The 25,659-nt window shown below is 40.9% G+C and overlaps 1 protein-coding gene across 1 annotated transcript; it reads right to left on the bottom strand.

Annotated features, from left to right (window-relative positions):
- Nucleotides 1-243: 243 nt before the first annotated feature.
- On the bottom strand, nt 244-25,659 carry LOC105867750 (olfactory receptor 2AK2). Its single transcript, XM_076009631.1, is given in 4 exon segments — nt 244-407; nt 410-684; nt 686-1,138; nt 25,280-25,659. Coding segments are annotated over 4 exon segments (1,272 nt in total).

The following is a 25,659-nucleotide window of genomic DNA, read 5'->3' as shown; positions in this document are numbered from 1 at the left end:
ATTTAATTTCAGAGCACAAACAAGATAATAAAAATGTTAATGCCATTGGAACAAACAGTTGATGAAGCTGAATTCTACTGCTTTAGAAGTTAAACAAGTTCGATGAGCACACTGTTTCTCTGGCTTATATAGAAAAAACCCATCATTACATAATTTCATAGAGAATTCAGGAAGAGCTTTTGCAGTTGTTAATCCTCAGTCAATAAGGGGCTGCTAAAGGCGCCCTACCTGCATCAATGTTCATTATCTCAACAGTCTCCTCACAGCTCCCATGACATCCTTATTCCACAGGCTATAGATAAATGGGTTCAGGAGAGGGGTGATAATGGCATAAAATACTGTCGCCACTCTATCCTGTGAAGGGGGACGCAAGGAGTATGGCCTCATGTAGGTAGACAGAGTGTCATATAGAATAGGCTTGCCACAGTCAGGCGGGAGGAGCAAGTGGAAATAGCTTTTTTCTGTCATTTACCTGAGCTCATCTGGAACATGACAGTAAGCACATGAGCATAGCAAGCTAGGATGGCCATGAATGGTATCAGCAGAAGAATAAGTCTGCTCAACAGGATAGTATGCTCATACTGGGAGGTGTCCTGACACACCAATGGCAGTAGAGACGGAACTTGACAGAAAAAGTAGTTAATGAACTGAGAACTACAGAATGGAAGCTGAAATACATAAAGAGTTGATAGAGCTACTGGTCCACGCACATGAAACCATGAAGCAACAGGTCTTGTTCATAAGTGTAGGATAATGTAAAGGGTGGCAGATGGCTACATGCCGATCATATGACATGAAACCTAGAAGAAGGGCTTCGGTCCTGCCAAGCACCAAGAACATATACGCTTGAATCTCACAGCCCAACAGGGTGATGGTCTTACTCTGTTAGAGAAAGTCCGTTGCCATCTTGGGCACGGTGGTGGAGATGTACATAACGTTGACGGTGGAGAGCTGGCTGAGAAGCCAGTACATTGGGGTGTGCAGTCTGCCGTCCAGTCAAATGAGGTGGATCAGTATGACATTCCCCATCAGAACCACTGAAAAGATGATGGTGATGGCAACAAAAAGCAAAGTGTTCATTTGGTCATACTGGAAAAGCCCAAGAAGTATAAAATCTGTCCCCAAACTGATTTCCCGTGTTCATGGCTTAAACCAAAACATCAAAACAGATAATATTTAAAAAAATATTATGATAGTGTTGACTTTCCTTTATAAGAAAGCACAATGACAGTTAATAAATAAAATAGAGTTTTCTGGAATCATGTTAAGTGACTCTTTCTCTCCTATTCAAAACATTGAACCTGTGTGTGTCTACTGAAAAATCACCATTTTAAAAGTGATGATATGAAAATAATGATTTTTACAGATTCCAGAAGAAAATATAAGATTTTAAAAAGCATTCAGATGATTTTTTCTGTGCCATTTACTTTCTCCTGTTGTGCAAATCTTCAAGATGATGGACTGGAGCTGTACTTACTGCTGCAAGAGCATTCTCTTGCTCAGTTCTTCCATGTAAGTGGAAAGTGGAGCGTGGCAGAGTTGGTCGAGTAGCATGCAGTTGTGAATTACATAATTCACTCCATTTCTCCATTTTTTTAATAAGAGATGAAACTTACACATATATTTTCCTGTCTGTATATTCTCTTGGTGCCCATCAGTCATTTTTCCATTTTGCATTATATTGTTTATAAATGTGAATAAAAGCTGTAGTGACATTTATATGGAAGTGCTATTATAGCTCTCATGAATTCATTAGCATTTTTTTCTTTCTGTCAATTTCATTGGAATTTTATAGATTTGGGAAAGAAAGGATGCCAAATATTAGGAAGACTTTGAGAATAAATTATTAAAATACAACTTTTATTATTCATTGAGTGAAATAGCCTGGAAGGAAGGGTTCATTCAAAGCTATGAAATTGAAATCTTTACTTCTTTCTTGTGACACAGAGCCTGGCTTCTATATATTAAGAAAGCAGATAAGGTCTTGGTCACTGTAGACTCCACGTTCTGAAAATATTCACTTAAATTATCTGAAACAATATTAAATGCTTTGTGAATGTGAGGGCCTCAACTATGGGCACAGCAAAGTGATAGTCTATGGAAATCAATATACTATTTCATTATTGCATTGAGACTGAAAACCACTGCTACTTTTCAAAAATTTTAAAAATAAAAACTAATCTAGTAAATGTATTACATATAAGTTGATTGTGTAAGTTATAATTCTATAAAAAAGTATTCAATTACATTATGCTATGTTTATTTTTATAATAGTTTGAAATATTTTCACATTAATAATCACAAATACTAAATTATATTTATCTCATATTTTAATATGATTATAACAAAAAGCTTATATTTTTATAAATATATATGATAATAAATATATGCCACTGAGTACATAGAAATATATGATCAGGTGGTACTTCTTAGCAAACCAATTCATAGAAATTTCACCCAAATATTAAGATTTTATATTTTAGGCCCTGACATAGTTTCATAAAAATGTAGACAAAACGATCTGGCTAAAAATAAGAATCAAAGCTGTTGGAAAGGGTAACAGGGAGGAAATAGAACATACAGCATTTTATGGAGCTACATGAGCTACATCAAATACAGGCATAATTGAACAAGAGAGTGACACAGGATAGCCTATCATAGTCACAATAGAAATTACTATATATTACTAAAGTACTATAAATTACTATATAAAATATATCATCTGTCTTACATGAGATACATTATCACCTCTTCATACAGGGCAAGGAATACTGCTTTAACAATTGAAAACAGGGAAATAGGCAATAGTTTTTGAATCATTAGAATGATCATTTCATTATATGGAGGTTCTTTCTCTAAGTTGTTAGTGCTTATGCATAAAATGATTGCATGCAAAAAAAGTAAGTTTTAACAAGAACCCAGAGAAAATTCTTAAAGGAATTGACAAATCATTTGCTACTCTTAAATGTAAGGATGTCACCAAATAGGAAAATAAAAGACCTGACTGAAAAACTGGTGAAAAAATATAAATAGGTGTTAGAAAAAGAAAATAGAAGATTTAAAATAGAGTAATTATCTATTACTGTATCAAAGCTATTCAAATGAAACAAACTTATGAAATTATCAAGAAAAAATGTGTCTAGTATGTATTCAAATATGCACCAATATGTCTTTGGTAACATTTGATAGATATTTTTTAAATTATTAATTACTTATGAATTTTATCATTTTCATACCTTCTGGACTAAGAGTTGGATAATTGGCAATTTTTATTGAGCAAATACTCCTAAACATAAAATGCATCTTTGGCACAAATATATTAAATATGATATTGTTTCTAAGAGCAATTTGGAAAGATGAGCATATGATAAAAATTTAGAAAAGGATTGAGCTGATGATGTAATGTCATGTATTCAAAAGTAGCTATGAAAACTAGACAATTACATATTTAAACACAAAGTAACACACACACACATTGATAATGACTGTTGGTCATAATTCAGTTGGAAACGTTATATGATTGGAAATATTTAAAATCCAAAATACAGGGGGGTTGAGCAAGATGGCGGACAAATAACACCGCCAGACAGAGTGTCTCTGCAGAAAAGACAGATTCTAGCAGAAATTAGAAAAAAGAAGCAAGAAGACAAGCATACAGCGGACGAGGGCCGGAAGGAGGGGTACCTGAGACCCCGGGAGACTCCATGGGAGGAAGTCGCGGAGGGGAACTGGAGGATGAGACCACCAGAGCAGCCTGGAGACCAGCAGCAAGGGTAGGTGGATTTGCTGTTTCCCCTCCCTTGCATTTGGGACTGCTGCGGCAAGGGTAGGTGGATTTGCTGTTTCCCCTCCCCTGCATTTGGCACTGCTGCTGGGCTCCCCAGCGGGTGGAGAGACCTGCGGACACCAGCCCAGAGACTGCTGCCGCTAGCCAGCGGTGAGCCTGTAGCAGACGTGGCACCAGGTTCCCAACTAACTAAGGGCACCTCCGTGTGCACAGACCTGAGCCACGCGGCAGGCGAGGCTCCTCCTCCCCTCTGCTGACCCTACCCGCCGCTGCCCAGAGAACCAATACAGCCACCAGCCAGACACCTCCAGGGAATGGGACCTTCCCTTTTGGGACCCTACAGCTGAATCAGGGGAACTCAGACTGTGAGCTCCCTACCCACCAGCCCTCCCAGGTGCTGCTGGCACGGTGTTCCCAGGAGAACGGTGCGGACTCAGAGGCTGAGAGACATAGACCCAGCTTGGGCTCCCTGTGGGTGAATTGGGATCGGAACTCCTCTCCCTGGTGGGGATACAGTTTGAACTCTGGGACCCAGAGGTCGGATCTGCAGACCAGATCCCCTGCACCCGGGGCTAGCATTGCCCGGGGCATGGAAGGGTTATATGTGAACAGCCTACTGGGGTGTGTGTGCCTCCAGGGGTGGATCAGCATCCTAGAGGGCAACCCTCCCCCCAGGAGGAGGCCGAGCACCCAGCCTAGGTGGCGTTCCTGTGCAGGGAACCTCCCTGCCAGCATCACAGTCCGGGGAGGCCTGGTGGCTTGTGGTATGGCCTGCTGGCAGAGACCCAGGAGTAGCTAAGGAGTTGGGGAGGGTGGAAAGAAGCGAGGCCCGCTCCAGACTATGGGTCTCACACAGACCCACACCCACACCCGGACTTTCTGGCTGAACGGGACCATTCCAGCCCCGCCCTGACAGCTTTTCCTGGAAGGAGAGAACAGAACTTTGACCCCTGCTAACTGCCTGAGGCAGGCTTACCCAACCCAGCTCTGCCCAGAACAAGAGCTGACAATGGGACACAAAATCAACAGCATAGCCTGTTCCGCCAAGCAAACGCCAGGGACGGCATCCTGCACAGCCTTCCACGGCACCCACTGACTCAATTTACAGGTAGTGGTCCAATATCACCCACAGACACCACCTAACGGCTCAGAAACTAAACAAGGTGTGTGAATACCCAAAAAATAACCTAAAGGAAAGAAACAACAACTGATCGACATGGGAAGAAATCAGCGAAAGAACTCAGGAAATATGAAGAATCAAACGGAAAACACACCCCAAAAGAGGAGCACCAGCCCACTAGAAACGGACACCAACCCAAATCAGGCAACCAATATGACAGAAGAGGAATTTTGTATGTGGATCATAAGAACACTCACCCAACTACAACAACAACTCAATAACCAACACAAAGAAACAACAAAAAGCCTCCTGGATATGGAAAAAGAAATAGACACAATGAAGAAAAGTTTAACCGAACTCCTGGAAATGAAGAATCAATTCAGGGAACTACAAAATACAGTGGAAAGTCTCAAGAACAGGGTAGATCAAACAGAAGAAAGAATCTCAGGGATTGAAGATAACACCCTCCAATTAAATAAATCAGTCACAGAAATAGAGCAGAGAAACAAGAGAAAAGAGCAAAGCCTACAAGAGCTGTGGGATTATGTGAAGAAACCTAATGTGAGGGTCATAGGCTTACCAGAAGGGGAAGAAGACAACACTCAAGGGTTGGACAGGCTGTTTGAAGATATAATAGAAGAAAATTTCCCAGGCCTTGCTCAAAATCTCGATATACAAGTTCAAGAAGCTCAAAGGACCCCTGGGAGATTCAATGCAAACAGGAAGACGTCACGACATGCAGTCATCAGACTGATCAAAGTATCAACTAAAGAGGCCCTTCTAAGAGCTGTAAGACAAAAGAAGCAAGTAACATACAAGGGAAAGCCAATTCGAATAACATCAGACTTCTCTAATGAGACTTTACAAGCAAGGAGATACTGGGGCCCCATACTCACTCCTTTGAAACAAAACAATGCCCAGCCTAGAATATTATTCCCTGCAAAACTAAGCTTCGTATATGAAGGAGAAATAAAAACATTCTCAGACAAGCAAAGGCTCACAGAATTTACCAAGACAAGACCACCCCTACAAGAAGTACTTAAAACAACATTACTTACGGAACATCATAAAAATAACCCACGAATATAAAAACAACCAAAACCCAAAGATATTAAAGGCCAGATATTACAATGGCTCAAGACAGAAATCATAGCAACAATATCCAACCCAACAGAATGAACAGTACTCTACCTTACCTATCAGTTCTCTCAGTAAATGTGAATGGCTTAAACTCTCCACTCAAGAGACATAGGCTGGCTGAATGGATAAGAAAATACAGGCCAAGTCTATGCTGTCTTCAGGAAACATATCTAACCTGCAAGGATGCATATAGACTAAAAATAAAATGGTGGAGATCAATATTCCAAGCAAATAGAAGCCAAAAGAAGGCTGGTGTGGCAGTTCTAATTTCAAACCATTTAGTTGCAAAACCAACAAAGTAGTGAAAGACAAAGAGGGTCATTATATAATGGTGAAGGGCACAGTTCAACAAGAAGAGATAACAATTTTAAATATATATGCACCCAACTTAGGTGCACCCAGATTCATAAAGCAAACCTTACTGGAGCTAAGCAAATGGGTTAATAGCAACTCCAAAACCACTGGAGATTTCAACACCTCACTGATGGCACAAGACAGATCCCCCAAACAGAAAATTAATAAAGAAATAATGGACTTAAACAAAACTCTAGAACAATTGGGTCTGACAGAAATTTACAGAACATTCTAGCCAAAATCCACTGAATATACGTTCTTCTCATCAGCTCATGGGACATTCTCTAAGATTGACCATATCCTAGGACACAAAGTAAATCTCAAGAAATTTAAAAAAATAGAAATCATACCACGTACCTTCTCAGATCACAGTGGAATAAAAGTAGAAATCAACCCTAACAGAAACTCACATTTCTACACAAAAACGTGGAAATTAAACAACCTCCTACTAAAGTTTAGATTAAACTGACGTCATCTTCAAATCAGCAAAGTCAAGGGAAATGACTGAGGTTTTGGCTCCTATGGACTTGGCCATTAGAGATCAATAAGAGGATGAAAAGAGATATCTTAGGCTTGATGATGTAAATGTCTACATATAACAACTCATCCTCTGTCTTCTAAAAGAAGAGCCCAAGGAAATTAAATGTGAAATATCTTATTCTTTTTTAATCACTGGAAGAAGGTAATAGGAAAGGAAAATGTTTTAATTAAGCTATACATATGCAAACAGAAATATTTCACAAGACAGGCTGAAGCTTTTTAATGATTTCAACATAAAGAAAATGACCAGCTGTAGCAGTGATGAATGAATGTTACCAAGTTCTCAGGAATTTCCTTTTCATGGATTTTGGCAGGTAAGAGCTTCTCATGTTAGAAAGAATTCTTGTTTGATGCAGGGCCTACTGATAAGTGACATGGTCTTACTGCATAGCTTGACAGACTATGAGATCACAGTTTGGTGCTTAAATATTTTAAATAATTCGATGGACTATTAGCAGGGAATAGTGTCATTATAAAGCTACTTCCTCTCTCCAAATATATACTCAAAAATTTTGCAAAAGGTAAATCATAATAATATTTTTCAATCAAGTTGTTTTGAGTAAGCTTTAATCCAGGGAATTATTTTGGAGATGTTGTTTTCCTATCATAAGAAAACTTCTGCTGCACAGAGAATAGGCATATCCATAACAAACTGGAAAATACGAGAATTTAAAATTTAAAAAGGTTATACGAACCTGTTCAAATATACAATGTGGTGCTCTCAACTGTTGTGAACTTAATTAAGATGTTTAATTTCTCTTGGCCTGAGGCCTCTCAATGGTTAAGAGATGGAATGAACAAAGGACACTGACACTTACTGAGAACCTAGTATGTGCTAAACACTTATAATCCTCTTAATTCCATCTTCACAGCTGGCTATAAAGATGTTGGGATTGATTTAGCTGAGGCTCTGAGAAACAATTTGCTAGTCGGTCTTGGGATGGATAATTGTCTGTATAGGCTCTTTAAAAGTGTATGTTACTTGTAACTTTTCCAAAATAAATTCAGGACCCTGCACTTGCTATACTTACATATATTAGGTCCTGTAAACTGAGTATTTTTTAAATCTATAAATTTCAGCAACGTACCTTTTAGAATGATAAAGAAAAGAACATTTTTTATCTGAGGAATGTGAGAGCCCTGTAAATTATGAGGTCCAGAGAGGCACTGGAATGTGACAGCAGTCATCTCTGACTCCCCCTTGAGCTAGGGAATCACCTTGTGGGCTCTAGACTGACTGAAGCCAAGTGGCCATAAATTAACCTAACAAGACCATATGCTCCATACTGTAACTCATGCCCAATAGTTCTCCAATGTATAGCCTACCACTAATCAATATTATTTCTACAAGCCAAAGACAATTCTTAACAAAGAATTTTTTCAATTGCCCCCTCTCCTGCTTTAAGAAAAAACAAACCCTAAGCCTCTCCTTTGTTCTCTGCAGAAGTTCCTGAGGTACCTGAGGAGCAATTCCAAGCTGTAGTCCTTACCCTTTGCCCACATAAACTCTCTATATTGATTTTGCTTCAGTTTCTTTCTTTAGATCAACAAGGGTGATCAAGCGAGACACCAATCTTACACCCACCTGTAGCAACAGGAAAAATATTCTCCGAGTTATAATGTCACCAAGAGGGTGGTCCTTCACGTAATTCTGGTGCATTAAATAAGGTCCCTTACCCAATAAAGTCAGCTTCTGGGCATCAATGGAAATAGACCTTAAGCACCAACTTCAATTTCCTATGCCTTGAAAACTTCAAGTCCCAGATTTACTGGAAGTAACTATTCTCGTCCATTGCCTGACAATATGCCAGTTCTCAATTTAGGAAACAAAATAGTTCACATGGTAATGATCATCAAACAATCTTTATGATATTCTAAGTTCTCATGTATGCAACAAAGAATCAAAATGCAAACCTATATCTCCCTTCAAAATAGCTGGCCCATGGGATATATACTCTTAGAGCCATCTCTGCTTTTGCCTTCTATTGGAAACACATTTCCTCGGGTGCCTGCTGGTACCTTTCTTCTCCTGAATTGAAACCTGGATTAAACAAAGAAATGAAGAAAGTATCCTAAGAGGCTCTTCTAATTTCCAGGATATGTATGCTGAAGATGGATATCTGAAATAATCTGGCTACATATTATCAGTAAGAACAATCGCACTAATTGTAAGGCAAATATTTGGTTCATTTCATCAGGTAGATATGCTGAGAGCCTACCATGCAGTAGTCACTGTGCATGGCAGTTAAGGTAGAATATTTTGTCAGGTACTGCCATACCCCCAAATGGCCGACCAAGTGTCATGATATATCCAAGTCTCAGGGGATCCTCAGGATGCATGCCTTTCTTTTTAAAACCAGAAAATTCCCCAGATGCTTTGATTTTCTCCTAACTCATCTCCTCCATTTACTCCTCCTGGCAACTCTCTACTCACCTGTGTGAGTTCTAGGAACATAAGTTAGAGCACAATACACGTCCAGGCTATTTTTCTCATCCACCACAAAATCCAAGTCTGCATTTCCTACACAAATGTCTTTATGTCTTGTGCTTCAAAAATGTTCTTCTCATTGTTAATATCCTGATAAACTAAATAGATTTTCACTCCAGGGATTTCCACTGGCTGTTCACTGTGAATAGAATATATTTTAACCAGACCTACTCAAATATTACCTCCATATAGTGGCTTTGTCTAGGGCTCTTACCCAGTTCTCTCTCTGTCCCTTTATTTGTCTTTATAGTACTACTCACTACATAGCATCAGGTTGTATGTTTGAGTTTGTTGGTCTATTGTCTGCATCACCTACTAAATTTTAACTATAGATACTATAATTCATGTGTTTTAGTCACCAAACCATTTCAGTACCTAGCAGCACTGCCCTTAAGCAGAAACTTAGTGAATATTGAGGGAATGGATGCGTTGTAATGATGGTAACTGTATCATCTATCTTTATCTGTTAGGTCATCAGTTTTTATTTCTAAAATGTTATAAGCAAAAGATGCCTATGATCCAATCTGGCATTCATGCCCCACCATTCTGTGCACCTGTCATGTTCCTGATTTTGCATTTTTCATTGTTAGTGTTTGTCAAGTATAGAGCTATAAACATGCATTATCATTTTGCTGTGGTAAGATCTCTTTCACAATTTTATTAACACTCACTAACATTCTATTAAGTAACAGTTAATTTAACTTACTAAATATGAGAAATTTTAACAAATGATTAATTGCTATTTTTTACTGTTAGAAAATCAATAACCCAAGATGGTTACCCACATCAATATCCTGGACATAATGTGGGATCAATATCTCCCTTAGACAAAAGAACATACATAAAATAGAAAAATCTCAGACTAGGTAAAGGAAGAAGTCATACATATATTGAAAATGTTAAGAAATGCCACAATCATAGTTGATGTATGTTTGAGAGAATAAGTGAAGGAAAAACAAATTGCCAGAATTGAGGTGACAAAAAGAGAAAAAGAGAGGCTGTATGAGTTAAATCACAAATAAAAATTCCCAAGGAAAGATCTGGACATAAAAAACTAGAAGAATTATCCAGAAACAGGATTTATTTATTTTGTCCTCTTTTTTTTTTGTTGTTGTTGTTGTTTTTTGTTGTTTTTTTTTTAATTTTTAATTTTTTTTTATTTTGGCATATTATGGGGGTACAGATTTTAAGGTTTCAATAAATGCCCATTTCCCCCCTCCCCCCAAAAGTCTGAGTCTCCATCATGACCATCCCCCAGATGGTGCACATCTCACTCATTATGTATGTATATACCCGCCCCCCTCCCCCCTCCCACCTCCCCAATACCCTATTACTGTAGCACCTATGTGTCCACTTAGGTGCTACTCAGTTAATACCAGTTTGCTGGAGAATATATCTGGTGCTTGTTTTTCCAATCTTGGGATACTTCACTTAGTAGTATGGGTTCCAGCTCTAACCAGGAAAATATAAGATGTGCTATATCACCATTGTTTCTTAGAGCTGAATAGTACTCCATGGTATACATATACCACATTTTATTAATCCATTCTTGTATTGATGGGCACTTGGGCTGTTTCCACAGTCTTGCAATTATGAATTGTGCTGCTATAAACATTCGAGTGCAGGTGTCTTTTTTGTAGAGTGTCACTGGATCATTTGGGTAGATGCCCAGCAATGGGATTGCTGGATCAAATGGTAGATTCACTTGTATCGCTTTAAGGTATCTCCATATTGCTTTCCACAGAGGTTGAACTAGTTTGCAGTCCCACCAGCAGTGTACGAGTGTTCCTCTCTCTCCGCAACCACACCAGCATTTATTGTTTGGAGATTTTTTGATAAAGGCCATTCTCACTGGGGTTAAGTGATATCTCATTGTGGTTTTGATTTGCATTTCCCTGATGATTAGAGCTGTTGAGCATTTCTTCATATGTTTGTTGGCGATTCTTCTGTCTTCTTTAGAAAAATTTCTGTTCAAGTCCTTTGCCCACTTTTTAATGGGGTTATTTGATTTTTTCTTCCTAATTTTCGTGAGTTCTAAGTATATTCTAGTTATCAGTCCCTTATCGGATGCATAGGATGCAAAAATTTTTCTCCCATTCTGTAGGTTGTCTGTTTACTTTCATGACTATTTCTTTGGCTGTGCAGAAGCTTTGTAGTTTGATCATGTCCCATTTATTTATTTTTGTTGCTGCTGTGATTGCCTTTGGGGACTTCTTCATAAACTCTTTGCCCAGGCCGATGTCTAGGAGAGTGTTTCCAACTTTTTGCTCTAGAGTTCTAATAGTTTCATATCTTAGGTTTAAGTCTGTTATCCAGCGTGAGTTGGTTTTTGTGAGAGGTGAAAGGTGTGGGTCCTGTTTTAGCCTTCTACAGGTGGCTATCCAGTTTTCCCAGCACCATTTATTGAAGAGAGATTCTTTTCCCCAGCGTATGTTTTTGTCTGCTTTGTCAAAGATTAGATGGCTATATGAGGATGGTTTTATATCAGGATTTTCACATCTGTTCCACTGGTCAACATTCCTGTTTTTGTGCCAATACCATATTGTTTTAATTACTACAGCTTTGTAGTATAGTTTGATATCTGGCATATTAATGCCTCCCATTTTGTTTTTGTTGCCTAGAATTGCTCTTGATATTCGGGGTCTTCTTTGGTTCCATACGAAGCGTAAAATTATTTTTTCTATATCTGTGAAGAATGCTGATGGGATTTTAATAGGTATTGCATTGAATCTGTAGATCAGTTTGGGTAGTATAGACATTTTGATGATATTGAGTCTGCCGATCCACGAGCATGGTATGGATTTCCATCTGTTTACATCCTCTGCTATTTCCTTCCTCAGTGTTTCATAGTTCTCCCTGTAGAGGTCTTTTACCTCTTTGGTTAAATATATTCCTAGGTACTTTAATTTCTTTGTTGCTATTGTGAAGGGAATTGAGTCTTTGATTTGGTTCTCAATTAGATTGTTGTTGGCGTATATGAATGCCTCTGATTTCTGTGTATTGATTTTGTATCCTGAGACTTTACTAAATTCATTGATCAGTTCCAGGAGTTTCTTGGTTGAATCCTTGGGGTTTTCTAGATACAATATCATATCATCAGCAAACAGTGAAAGTTTGATCTCTTCTGCCCCTATTTGGATACCTTTGATTCCATTTTCCTGTCTGATTGCTATAGCCAAGACTTCCAGCACTATGTTGAACAGAAGTGGAGATAGTGGGCAGCCTTGTCTGGTTCCAGTTCTAAGTGGGAATGATTTCAATCATTCCCCATTCAGTATGATGTTGGCTATGGGTCTGTCATATATGGCTTGTATCATTTTTAGGTATGTCCCTTCTATGCCTATTTTCTTAAGTGTTCGTATCATGAAAGGGTGTTGAATTTTGTCAAAAGCTTTTTCTGCATCTATTGAAAGAATCATGTGGTCTTTGTTTTTGCTTCTGTTTATGTGGTGAATTGCATTTATAGATTTACGTATGTTGAACCATCCCTGGGATGAAGCCCACTTGGTCGTGGTGGATTATTTTTTTGATAAGTGTCTGGATTCGGTTAGCTAAGATTTTGTTGAAAATTTTTGCATCTATATTCATTAGGGATATTGGTCTGTAGTTTTCTTTTTTTGTTGCATCCTTTCCTGGTTTTGGTATCAGAGTAATATTTGCTTCATAAAAGGTGTCGGGGAGGTTTCCGTTCTTCTCAATGTTGTGGAATAGTTTCTGCAAGATAGGTACTAGTTCTTCTTTGTAAGTATGTTAGAATTCAGGTGTGAAGCCATCTGGACCGGGACTTTTCTTTTTAGGGAGATTTTTAATTGCTGTTTCTATTTCAGCTGTTGAGATTGGTCTATTCAGGGAGTCTATTTCTTCCTGGTTGAGCCTAGGGAGGCTGTGTGTTTCTAGAAATTTGTCCATTTCCTCCACATTTTCCAGTTTGTGTGCATAAAGATTTTTGTAGTATTCATAAATTGTATCTTGTATCTCTTTGGGATCAGTTGTGATATCTCCTTTTTTATTCCTGATGGAGCTTATTAGAGATTTCTCTTTTCTGCTTTTCGTTAGCTTAGCCAATGGTGTGTCAATTTTGTTTATTTTTTCAAAGAACCAACTTTTTGTTTTATTAATCTCCTGAATAGCTTTCCTGTTTTCAATTTTGTTTAGTTCTGATTTGATCTTGTTGATTTCACTTCTTCTGCTGAGTTTGGGGTTGGTCTGTTCTTCTTTTTCCAGCTCTTTGAGTCGTTTCATTAGATTGTCTATTTGTGATCTTCTTGTCTTTTGGTTATAGGCATTTATGGAGATAAACTTTCCTCTCAGAACTGCTTTAGCTGTGTCCCAGAGGAGTTGATAACTTGTCTCTCCATTGTCATTTTCTTCATAGAACTTTTTTGTGTCTATTTCTTTTCCCATATCCTGGAGACTTTTTGTGGTTTCTTTGTGTTGGTAATTGAGTTGTTGTTGCAGTTGGGTGAGTGTTCTTATGATCCACATACGAAATTCCTCTTCTGTCATATTGGTTGCCTGATTTGGGTTGGCGTCCGTTTCTATGGGGCTGGTGCTCCTCTTTGGGGGTGTGTTTTCCGTTTGGTTCTTCATATTTCCTGAGTTCTTTCGCTGATTTCTTCCCATGTCAATCAGTTGTTGTTTCTTTCCTTTAGGTTATTGTTTGGGTATTCACACACCTTGTTTAGTTTCTGAGGCGTTAGGTGGTGTCTGTGGGTTAGATTGGACCACTCCCTGTATATTGAGTCAATGGGTGTCATGGAAAGGCTGTGCAAGATGCCGTCCCTGTCAGTAGGTGGCGTTTGCTTCGAGGAATAGGCTATGCAGTTGATATTATGTCCTGTTATCAGCTCTTGTTCTGGGTGGAGCTGGGTTGGGTAAGCCTGCCCTCAGGCACCACAATGCCGTTAGCAGGGGTCAATGTTCTGTTCTGTGCTTCCAGGAAAAGCTGTCAGGGAGGGGCTGGAATGGCCTTGCTCAGCCAGAAAGTCTGTGTCTGGGGTTGGGGCTGTCTGAGACCCGCAGTCTGGAGTGGGCCTCGCTTCTTTCCACCCTCCCCAACTCTGCAGCTACTCCTGGGCCTCTGCCAGCAGGCCAGACCACAAGCCACCAGGCCTCCCCCGACTGTGATTTCCGCGGGGAGGTTCCCTACACAGGAACGCCACCTGGGCTGGGTGCTCGGCCTCCTCCTGGGAAGAGGGTTGCCCTCTAGGATGCTGATCCGCCCCTGGAGGCACACAGACCTCAGTAGGCTGTTCATGTATAACCCTTCTGTGCCCCGGGCAATGCTAGCCCTCGGTGCAGGGGATCTGGTCTGCAGGTCCGACCTCTGGGTCCCAGAGTTCAAAATGTATCCCCACCAGGGACAGGATTTCCGGTCCCAATTCACCCACAGGGAGCCCAAGCTGGGTCTATGTCTCTCCGCCTCTGAGACGGCACCATTCTCTTGGGAACACCGTGCCAGCAGCACCTAGGAGAGCTGGCGGGTAGGGAGCTCACAGTCTGAGTTCCCCTTAGTCAGCTGTAGGGTCCAAAAAGGGAAAGTCCTGTTCCCTGGAGGTGCCTCCGGCTGGTGGCTGTATTGTCTCTCTGGGCAGCCGCGGGTAGGGTCGGCAGAGGGGAGGAGGAGGCAATATGGCGCCTGCCGTGAGGCTTGGGTCTGTGCACACGGAGGTGCCCGGAGGAAGTTGGGAACCTGGTGCCATGTCTGCTACAGGCTCACCGTTGGCAGGCGGCGGCGGTCTCTGGGCTGGTGTCCGAAGTTCTCTCCACCCGCTGGGGAGCCCACCAGCAGTCCCGAATGCAGGGAAGGGGAAACAACAAATCCTCCTACCCTTGCCGCTGGTCTCCGGGCTGCTCCGGTGGTCTCAGCCTCCAGTTCTCCTCCGCAGCCTCCTCCCGTGGAGTCTCCCGGGGTCTCAGGTACCTCTCCTTCCGGCCCTTGTCCGCTGTATGCTCGTCTTCTTGCTTCTTTCTCTAATTTCTGCTAGAATCTGTCTTTTTTGCAGAGACACTCTGTCTGGCGGTGTTATTCGTCCATCATCTTGCTCCGCCCCCAGAGCCTGTATGGAGACTTTTTGATAAATGCCATTCTCACTGGAGTAAAATGATATCTCATTGTGGTTTTGATTTGCATTTCCCTGATGATTAGAGATGTTGAGCATTTTTTAACATGTTTGTTGGCCATTCTTCTGACTTCTTCAGAATAGTTTCTGTTCAAGTCCTTTGCCCACTTTTTAATAGGGTTATTTGATTTTTTCTTGCTGATTTTCATGAGTTCTAAGTATATTCTAGTTATCAGCCCCTTGTCGGATGCATAGGATGCAAAAATTTTCTCCCATTCTGTAGGTTGTCTGTTTACTTTCATGACTATTTCTTTGGCTTTGTAGTTTGATCATGTCCCATTTATTTATTTTTGTTGCTGCTGTGATTGCCTTTGGGGACTTCTTCATAAACTCTTTGCCCAGGCCGATGTCTAGGAGAGTGTTTCCAACAATTTCCTCTAGAATTCTAAGTTTCATACCTTAGGTTTAAGTCTGTTATCCAGCCTGAGTTGATTTTTGTGAGAGGTGAAAGGTGTGGGCCCTGTTTTAGCCTTCTACAGGTGACTATCCAGTTTTCCCAGCACCATTTATTGAAAAGGGATTCTTTTCCCCAGCGTATGTTTTTGTCTGCTTTGTCAAAGATGAGATGGCTATATGAGGATGGTTTTATATCAAGATTCTCACATCTGTTCAACTGGTCAATATTCCTATATTTGTGCCTATACCATATTAATTTAATTACTACAGCTTTCTAGTATAGTTTGATATCTGGCATATTAATGCCTCCCATTTTGTTTTTGTTCCCTAGAATTTCTTTTGATATTCGGGGTCTTCTTTTGTTCCATATGAAGCGTAAAATTATTTTTTCTATATCTGTGAAGAATGCTGATGGGATTTTAATAGGTATTACATTGAATCTGTAGATCAGTTTGGGTAATATAGACATTTTGATGATGTTGACTCTGTCAATCCATGAGCATGGTATGGACTTCCATCTGATTACATCCTCTGCTATTTCCTTCCTCAGTGTTTCATAGTTCTCCCTGTAGAGGTCTTTTACCTCGTTGGTTAAGTATATTCCGAGGTACCTTAATTTCTTTGTTGCTATTGTGAATGGAATTGAGTCTTTGAATTGGTTCTCAATTAGATTGTTGTTGGTGTATATGAATGCCTCTGATTTCTGTGTATTGATTTTGTATCCTGAGACTTTACTAAATTCATTGATCAGTTCCAGGAGTTTCTTGGTTAAATCTTTGGGGTTTTCTAGATATAATATCATATGATCAGCAAACAGTGAAAGTTTGATTTCTTCTGCCCCTATTTGGACACCTTTAATTCCATTTTCCTGTCTGACTACTGTTCAGGACTTCCTGCACTATGTTAAATAGAAGTGGAGATAGTGGGCAGCGTTGTCTGTTTCCAGTTCTAAGTGGGAATGATTTCAATATTTCCCCATTCAGTATGATGTTAGCTATGGGTCTGTCATATATGGCTTGTATGATTTTTAGGTATGTCCCTTCTATGCCTATTTTATTAACTGTTCATTTCATGAAAGGGTGTTGAATTTTGTCCAAAGCTTTTTCTGCATCTATTGAAAGAATCATGTGGTCTTTGTTTTTGCTTCTGTTTATGTGGTGAATTGCATTTATAGATTTATGTATGTTGAACCATCCCTGCATCCCTGGGATGAAGCCTGCTTGGTTGAGATGGATTATTTTTTTGATAAGCGTCTGGATTGGATTAGCTAAGATTTTGTTGAAAATGTTTGCATCTATATTCATTAGGGATATTGGTCTGTAGTTTTCTTTTTTTGCATCCTTTCCTGGTTTTGGTATCAGTGTAATATTCGCTTCATAAAAGGTGTCGGGGAGGTTTCCGTTCTTCTCGATGTTGTGGAATAGTTTCTGCAAGATAGGTACTAGTTCTTCTTTGTAAGTGTGGTACAATTCGGGTGTGAAACCATCTGGACCGGGACTTTTCTTTTTAGGGAGATTTTTAATTTCCGTTTCTATTTCAGCTCTTGAGATTGGTCTGTTCAGTGAATCTATTTCTTCCTGATTGACCCTAAGGAGGCTGTGTGTTTCTAGAAATTTGTCCATTTCCTCCACATTTTCCAGTTTGTGTGCATAAAGATTTTTGTAGTATTCATAAATTATATCTTGTATCTCTTTGGGATCAGTTGTGATATCTCCTTTATTTGTTCCTGATGGAGCTTATTAGAGATTTCTCTTTTCTGCTTTCGTTAGCTTAGCCAATGGTGTATCAATTTTATTTTTTCCTAGAACCAACTTATTATTTTAGTAATCTCCTGAATAGCTTCCTTGTTTTCAATTTTTGGTCTGTTCTTCTTTTTCCAGCTCTTTGAGTTGTTTCATTAGATTGTCTATTTGTGATCTTTTTGACTTTTGGTTATAGGCATTTATGGAGATAAACTTTCCTCTCAGAACTGCTTTAGCTGTGTCCCAGAGGATTTGATAATTTGTCTCTCCATTGTCATTTTTCATAGAATTTTTTTAATTCCATCTTGATTTATGAAGTAATCATTTATTATGAGGTTGTTTAATTTCCACGTTTTTGTGTAGAAATGTGAGTTTCTCTTAGGGTTGATTTCTACTTTTATTCCACTGTGATCTGAGAAGATACATGGTATGATTTCTATTTTTTTAAATTTCTTGAGATTTACTTTGTCCTAGGATATGGTCAATCTTAGAGAATGTCCCGTGAGCTTATGGGAAGAACGTATATTCAGTGGATTTGGGGTAGAATGTTCTGTAGATGTCAGTCAGACCCAATTGTTCCAGAGTTTTATTTAAGTCTATTATTTCTATATTAATTTTCTGTTTGGAGGATCTGTCTTGTGCCGTCAGTGGGGTGTTGAAATCTCCAGTGATTATGGAGTTGCTATTAATCAATTTGCTTAAATCTAATAAGGTTTGCTTTATGAAACTGGGTACACCTAAGTTGGGTGCATATATATTTAAAATTGTTATCTCTGTTTTTTGAAGTGTGCCCTTCACCATTATATAATGACCCTATTTGTCTTTCACTACTTTTGTTGTGAAAACTAAATTTTCTGAAACTAGAACTACCACGCCAGCCTTCTTTTGGCTTCCACTTGCCTGGAATACTGATCTCCACCTTTTACTTTTAGTCTATATGCATCCTTGCAGGTTAGATGTGTTCCCTGAAGACAACATAGACCTGGCCTGTATTTTCTTATCCATTCAGCCAGCCTATGTCTCTTGAGTGGAGAGTTTAAGCCATTTACACTTATTGAGAGAACTGATAGGTAAGGTAGATTATTGTTCATTCTGTTAGGTCGGATGTTATTGATTTGATTTCTCTCTTGAGCCATTGTATTATCTGGCCTTTAATCTTTGGGTTTTGGTTGTTTTTATATTCGTGAGTTTTTATTATGGTGTTTCGTGCCTAACGCTGTTTTGAGTACTTCTTGTAGGGCTGGTCTTGTCTTGGTGAATTCTCTGAGCCTTTGCTTGTCTGAGAATGTCTTTATTTCTCCTTCATATATGAAGCTTAGTTTTGCAGGGAATAAGATTCTAGGCTGGGCATTGTTTTGTTTCAGAAGAGTGAGAATGGGGCCCCAGTCTCTCCTTGCTTGTAAAGTCTCATTAGAGAAGTCTGGTGTTATTCGAATTGGCTTTCCCTTGTATGTCACTTGCTTCTTTCGTCTTACAGCTCTTAGAAGGGCCTGTTTAGTTGATATTTGGTCAGTCTGATGACTGCATGTCGTGACGTCTTCCTGTTTGCATTGTATCTTCCAGGGGTCTCTGAGCTTCTTGAACTTGTATATCGAGATTTTGAGCAAGGCCTGGGAAATTTTCTTCTATTATATCTTCAAATAGTTTGTCCAACCCTTGAATGTTGTCTTCTTCCCCTTCTGGTAACCCAATGACCCTCACATTAGGTTTCTTCACATAATCCCACATCTCTTGTAGGCTTTGCTCTTTTCTCTTGTTTCTCTGCTCTATCTATGTGATGGTTTTATTTAGTTGGAGGGTGTTATCTTCAATGTCTGAGATTCTTTCTTCTGTTTGATCTACCCTCTTCTTGAAACTTTCCACTGTATTTTGTAGTTCCCTGAATTGATTCTTCATTTACAGGAGTTCGGTTAAACTTTTCTTCATTGTGTCTATTTCTTTAGTGAACTTTTATTCTAGGTCCTGTAGGCTTTTTGTGGTTTCTTTGTGTTGGTTATTGAGTTGTTCTTACAGGGCGGTGAGTGTTCTTATGATCCACATATGAAATTCTTCTTCTGTCATTTTGGTTGCATGATTTTGGTTGTTGTCTGTTTCTAGGGGGCTGGTGCTCCTCTTTGGGGGTGTATTTTCCGTTTGGTTCTTCATATTTCTGGAGTTCCTTCACTGATTTCTTCCCATGTCGATCAGTTGTTTTTTCTTTCCTTTAGGTTTTTGTTTGGGTATTCACACACCTTGTTTAGTTTCTGAGGCGTTAGGTGGTGTCTGTGGGTGAGATTCGACCACTCCCTGTATAATGAGTCAGTAGATGCCGCGAAAAGGCTGTGCAGGATGTCCTCCCTGTCAGTAGATGGAGCTTGTTTGGAGAAACAGGCTACGCTGTTGTTTTGTGTCCTGTTATCAGCTCTTGTTCCTGTAGAGAGGCACTCTAGTGCCTCAGTTGGTTGGTGGGGCCCTGGGACTTCCATGTGAGTCCTTTTCTCCCCCTCAGTGATGGCTGGTCTAGTAGAGAGTCTGGGTGGAGCTGGGTTTGGTAGGCCTGCCCTCAGGCACCACCAATGCCTTTAGCAGGGGTCAAAGTTCTGTTCTCTGCTTCCAGGAAAAGCTGTCAGTGAAGGGCTGGAATGGCCCCACTCAATCAGAAAATGTGTGTCAGGGGGTGGGGCTTTCTGTGACCCTCAGTCTGGAGGGGCCTCGTTTCTTTCCACCCTTCCCAACTCCGCAGCTACTCCTGGGCCTCTGCCAGCAGGTCAGACCACAATCCACTAGGCCTCCCCGGACTGTGATGCCAGCGGGGAGGTTCCCTGCACAGGAAGGCCACCTAGGCTGGGCGTAGGGCCTCCTTTTGGGAGGAGGGTTGCCCTCTAGGATGCCGATCTGCCCCTGAAGGCACACACACCTCAGTAGGCTGTTCATGTACATCCCTTCTGTGCCCCGGGCAATGCAAGACCTCGGTGCACGAGATCTGGTCTGCAGGTCTGACCTCTGGGTCCCAGAGTTCAAACTGTATCCCCACCAGGGAGAGGAGTGCCGGTCCCAATTCACCCACAGGGAACCCAAGCTGGGTCTATGTCTCTCAGCCTCAGGGTCTGCACCGTTCTCCTGGGATCACTGTGCCAGCAGCACCTGGGCGGTCTGGCGGGTAGGGAGCTCACAGTCTGAGTTCCCCTTAGTCAGCTGTAGGGCCCCAAAAGGGAAGGTCCCATTCCCTGGAGGTGCCTCTGGCTAGCAGCTGTATTGTCTCTTTAGGCAGCTGCAGGTAGGGTCGGCAGAGGGGAGAAGGAGGCAATATGGTGCCTGCCGCGGGGCTGGGGTCTGTGCACACGGAGGTGCCCCAAGGGATTTGGGAGCCTGGTGCTGCATCCGCTACAGGCTTACCGCTTGCTGGCAGCTGCCATCTCTAGGCTGGTGTCCGCAGGTCTCTCCACCCGCTGGGGAGCCCACCAGCAGTCCCAGATGCAGGGGAGGGGAACAGTGACTGATCCACCTACCCTTCCCACTGGTCTCCGGGCTGCTCCAGTGGTCTCAGCTTCCAGTTCTCCTCTGCAACCTCCTCCCATGGAGTCTCCCATGGTCTCAGGTACCCCTCCTTTCAGCCCTCATTCACTGTATGCTCGTCTTCTTGCTTCTTTTTTCTAATTTCTGCTAGAATCTGTCTTTTCTGCAGAGACACTCTGTCTGGCGGTGTTTCTCGTCCGCCATCTTGATCCTCTCCCGTGACTTGTCTCGCAATTTTTTCTTTATGTGAGTTAGAATGCATTTGTCAAGGGGTTGCAATTGTTCTGATTTACTTCAAAAATAGTCAGCTGAGCAGCTGTTTGGCACCAGCTGAGTCACAGCTGCGGGGAGTGGTCCTTTCTGCCCCCACCACACCCTGTCTTTGTGACTGAAGAATAACTCACAAGCTTGAGGGCGGGTCTTCCTCAGACAGACGCACTCATATATAGGTTGCCTTTCATTGTATAAAATAATTATTTTAAAAATTAGTTCAATTTTGCTATATATGTAAAGCCTCTTTAATCGATTTCAAGAAATGATATCTGTTGATCATATATATGAAAAAGCTTTGAAAGCTGGATGGCACATATTCCAAGTAATCAAGCTATGTAATGTGACACTTCTTAAAAGGACATCCTAAACTTTTGATATTTCTAATTTGAAGCACAATTTAGTAGCTATCACACACTATGAATATGGAAGATTGTTGTTGATTTTTGCCTCATAAAATAAGCCTTCAATCTTATATCATTAAAAAAGTCAGTGGAAAGTAGAATTTAAACAAAAAGCCATTATTTCCTCATCCTATATAAGCCATTTAACCTCTCACGTTAAATGAGCTCGCTGCCTAATCAAGGTTGAAGTTCATATTCTTGATCTAAGAGACCATCTGGAAAAACTTGTTATCTAGTCAGTAATTAAACACACTGTATACATAGCAAGTGATGCTTTATTAGGTCTGATGTCTTCATTCCAAAAATGAAGATAAATTTGACTTAAGGACGAATGTTCAAAATATATTTGTTCAAATAAAAATAATCAAATAATTTTCAACTAAGTTCTTTTTTTTATATACAATTTTATTTATGTATTTATTTTTCTCAAATTCTGTGGGTACAAATATTTTTAGGGTTACATATCTTGCTCCTGCCCCCTCACCCCGCTCTGCCAGAGCTTCAAGCGTGTCCAGTCTTCAAGTGGTTCAGCCTGCACCCACCATGAAAGTGCGTACCCTTCGACTAAGTTCTTTTTAAATTTTAATTTATTCTGGGTACATAATAGTTGTATACCTTTATAGAGTACATGTGATACATACAGGCATACAATGTGAATTAATCAAGTCAACTGATAAGTTTCTAAAAAATATTTCTAAAATTCTATACACAGTTAAGATATACATATAGATAAGAATCTACATTATTAACCAACTGATACATAATATTTAGTAAGCAGCATAAATATGATATTCCAAAATATTTCATAATGTAGGTGATGGTCTGTATTACATATTATAATTTTTTTTCAAAAGAAAATCTTAAAATGGTTGTTATGGTCACAGAGGTTGAGGACTCAGATCTCTGAAAGTCAATAGGTACAATTATAACTGCTATAACCATTAAGAGTTAATTTTGCTCGAGCGCACAAAGAGGAAATTAGATAATAGTATGCACTCAGTTAATCTTGTTCTACTGAAGTGAGATTTATTTAATCTGGGAAAGTTAAGATGAGGCTGAATTTTGACCAGTCTCCATACAAAATTCCATGCATGACAAAATGCAACCCCTTTCCTCAGATATAAAAGCAAAAGAAGTCCAATAATTTAGGAGGCAAGGTGATGTAAGTTAGAATTCAGAGGAAAGCTACACAGGCTTACCCTGTACTTAACTGGGTTATAAATTTCTATTAAATGCTCACATACATCTTATCCTTATTTTCCATCACTACAACATTTGTTATTTTTTTAGTCTGTATAGTCTTACTCACTTTTCTATACAACACGTATAACAATTTCCACAGAAAGGTAACTCCAGTGTTGACACATCACTGTGCATTTCGGAAGGAAATTACTCATGGGATATTTCCAGAATGTGATGGGACAAACCTAAGTTGTTAGAAGCTTGAACCACGTACCATGTTGGGTGTTCCCCTCATGAAAAAGGAAATAAGAGGTTGGGTGCAGTGGCTTCTGCCTGTCATCCTAGCACTCTGGGAGGCCAAGGTGGGAGGATTGCTTGAGGTCAGGAGTTGGAGATCAGCCTGAGCAAGAGGTAGGCCCTGTCTCTACTAAAAATAGAAACAATTAGCCAGGTGTGGGGATGTACACCTGTAGTCCCAACTACTCAGGAGGGTTGGACAGGAGGATCGCTGGAGCCCAGGAGTGTGAGGCTGCTGTTGCTGTGATCTAGGCTGACATCATGGCACTCTAGTGAGCCTGTCTCCAAAAACAAACAAGCAAACCAAAAGAGAGAGAGACTGAGAGAGAAAGAGAGAGAAGGAAGGAAGGAAGGAAGGAAGGAAGGAAGGAAGGAAGGAAGGAAGGAAGGAAGGAAGGAAGGAAGGAAGGAAGGAAGGAAGGAAGGAAGGAAGGAAGGAAGGAAGGAAATAAGAAATAAAATAATTCAAAATCAAGATATGGCTTTGGAAGAAGCCTGAGCACATGAGCTTCCCTGACAGTAAAGTTTCTTTAGTTCACATCTGGGTCTGAATTTAAGTCTAATTCATTTTAGTAGTGCTTATCAATTTTTTTTTCACTTGACATTGTGTGAGTACACATATTAGGGTTATAATCCACCAACAAAAGTACCCTCTTTAGGATCATTATGAGAAAATTAATTTGAAATGGTGCCTGTGATATAAAAAGGGAAGTATCTCCTTATCCATTGAGCAAGGGGGTAAAAGCTGAGAGCAGTGATGGAGGGGGCTGGGTAGGATGGCTTAACGCTGTCTGAATGCAAGAAACAGGAACTGATCATTCCTTTCTTTTCTGAGAGATTTTCTTCTTCCTTTGTATTGTGTCTGATGATAGCAGCTACAACTGATGGCAATTTTTGAGAAGTAAATACTTAATACTAGCAAATAACTCACAACATTGTCGGACACAAAAGGTCGTCAATAAATATTGCCTTTAAGGATGACTAATATTGTAATTTCTGTTGCTATATTCTTATTATCTTTCACTTAAACTAAGATGGATTCAGGAATGCGGGCATGTTATTCACTGCTTCGGTCCAATGGGGACATGAACCCTTTCAATAGTTATCTACTACCCAGTGGGACCTAGTTCTATGTATGAACCCCTCTTAGTTTATAAAGAAGGGCAATGTAAAAAAATAATAATGTCGGCAATAACAACAATACTAGTCATCACTAAAAATAATATTTATGGAGGTCTTGTTTCATGTCAGGCAAGATTGTGAGTTATTTGCCTGTATTAAGTATTTAATTCTCAAAAGTCACCTTCAGGTGTAGGTGCTGTGACCAGACACAGCACAAAGGAAGTAGCATGTTTGTGAGTGAAGAAAGCAAGCACCGAGCCCCAGTTCTGCTACTCAGACAGCGTTGAGCCATCTGCCCAGAGAGAAGCTGGCACGGGGTATAAAAACACATTTACACAGAAAGAGTAAGTTCTAGCAATCAGCGGTCCTGTAGGGAAATCATAGTTAACAATTATACCTGTAGTTAACTTAAACCTAATTATACCTATAGTTAACAATTAATTTATTGTGTATTTCAAAATAGCCAGAAGAAAAGAATTATTATGGCCCAATGCAAAGAAAAGATAAATGTCTGAGGTGAGGGACATCCCAATCACCCTGACCTGATCATTACACGGTGCATACAGATGTCAAAATATCACACGCACCACAAAAATATGTACAATAGTGATATATCGATTATAAATACAAAAATAGAATAATACAAAAAATTTAATTTACAAAGCAAACAAAAACAGAACTAAGATCTAGTCAGAGAATAATGTCGAGCCAACACGTCGACACAGCCCCTCTCAGCCGCGGGGTCCGGCACAGCCGCTCGCCGCCGCCCAGCGCGCCCCGCGCCGCCGCCCAGCGCGCCCCGCGCCGCCGCCCAGCGCGCCCCGCGCCGCCGCCCAGCGCGCCCCTCGCCGCCGCCCAGCGCGCCCCTCGCCGCCGCCCAGCGCGCCCCGCGCCGCCGCCCAGCGCGCCCCTCGCCGCCGCCCAGCGCGCCCCTCGCCGCCGCCCAGCGCCCCCCTCGCCGCCGCCCAGCGCGCCCCTCGCCGCCGCCCAGCGCGCCCCTCGCCGCCGCCCAGCGCCCCCCTCGCCGCCGCCCAGCGCGCCCCTCGCCGCCGCCCAGCGCCCCTCGCCGCCGCCCAGCGCGCCCCTCGCGGCAAAGGCGTCCCTCCACGCGAGTCCGCACGCGTGGGCGCCTGAGCCCAAAGAGCTGGCCGACAGAGAGCCAGTAGGCCTCTTTCCCTCCAGCTTTGTTTTTAAATTCAT

Source organism: Microcebus murinus, chromosome 13 (genome assembly GCF_040939455.1).
Source record: "Microcebus murinus isolate Inina chromosome 13, M.murinus_Inina_mat1.0, whole genome shotgun sequence".
Taxonomy (NCBI): domain Eukaryota; kingdom Metazoa; phylum Chordata; class Mammalia; order Primates; family Cheirogaleidae; genus Microcebus; species Microcebus murinus.
The sequence above is the reverse complement of the archived record's forward strand: the minus strand, read 5'-3'. Positions and strand labels throughout refer to the sequence as shown.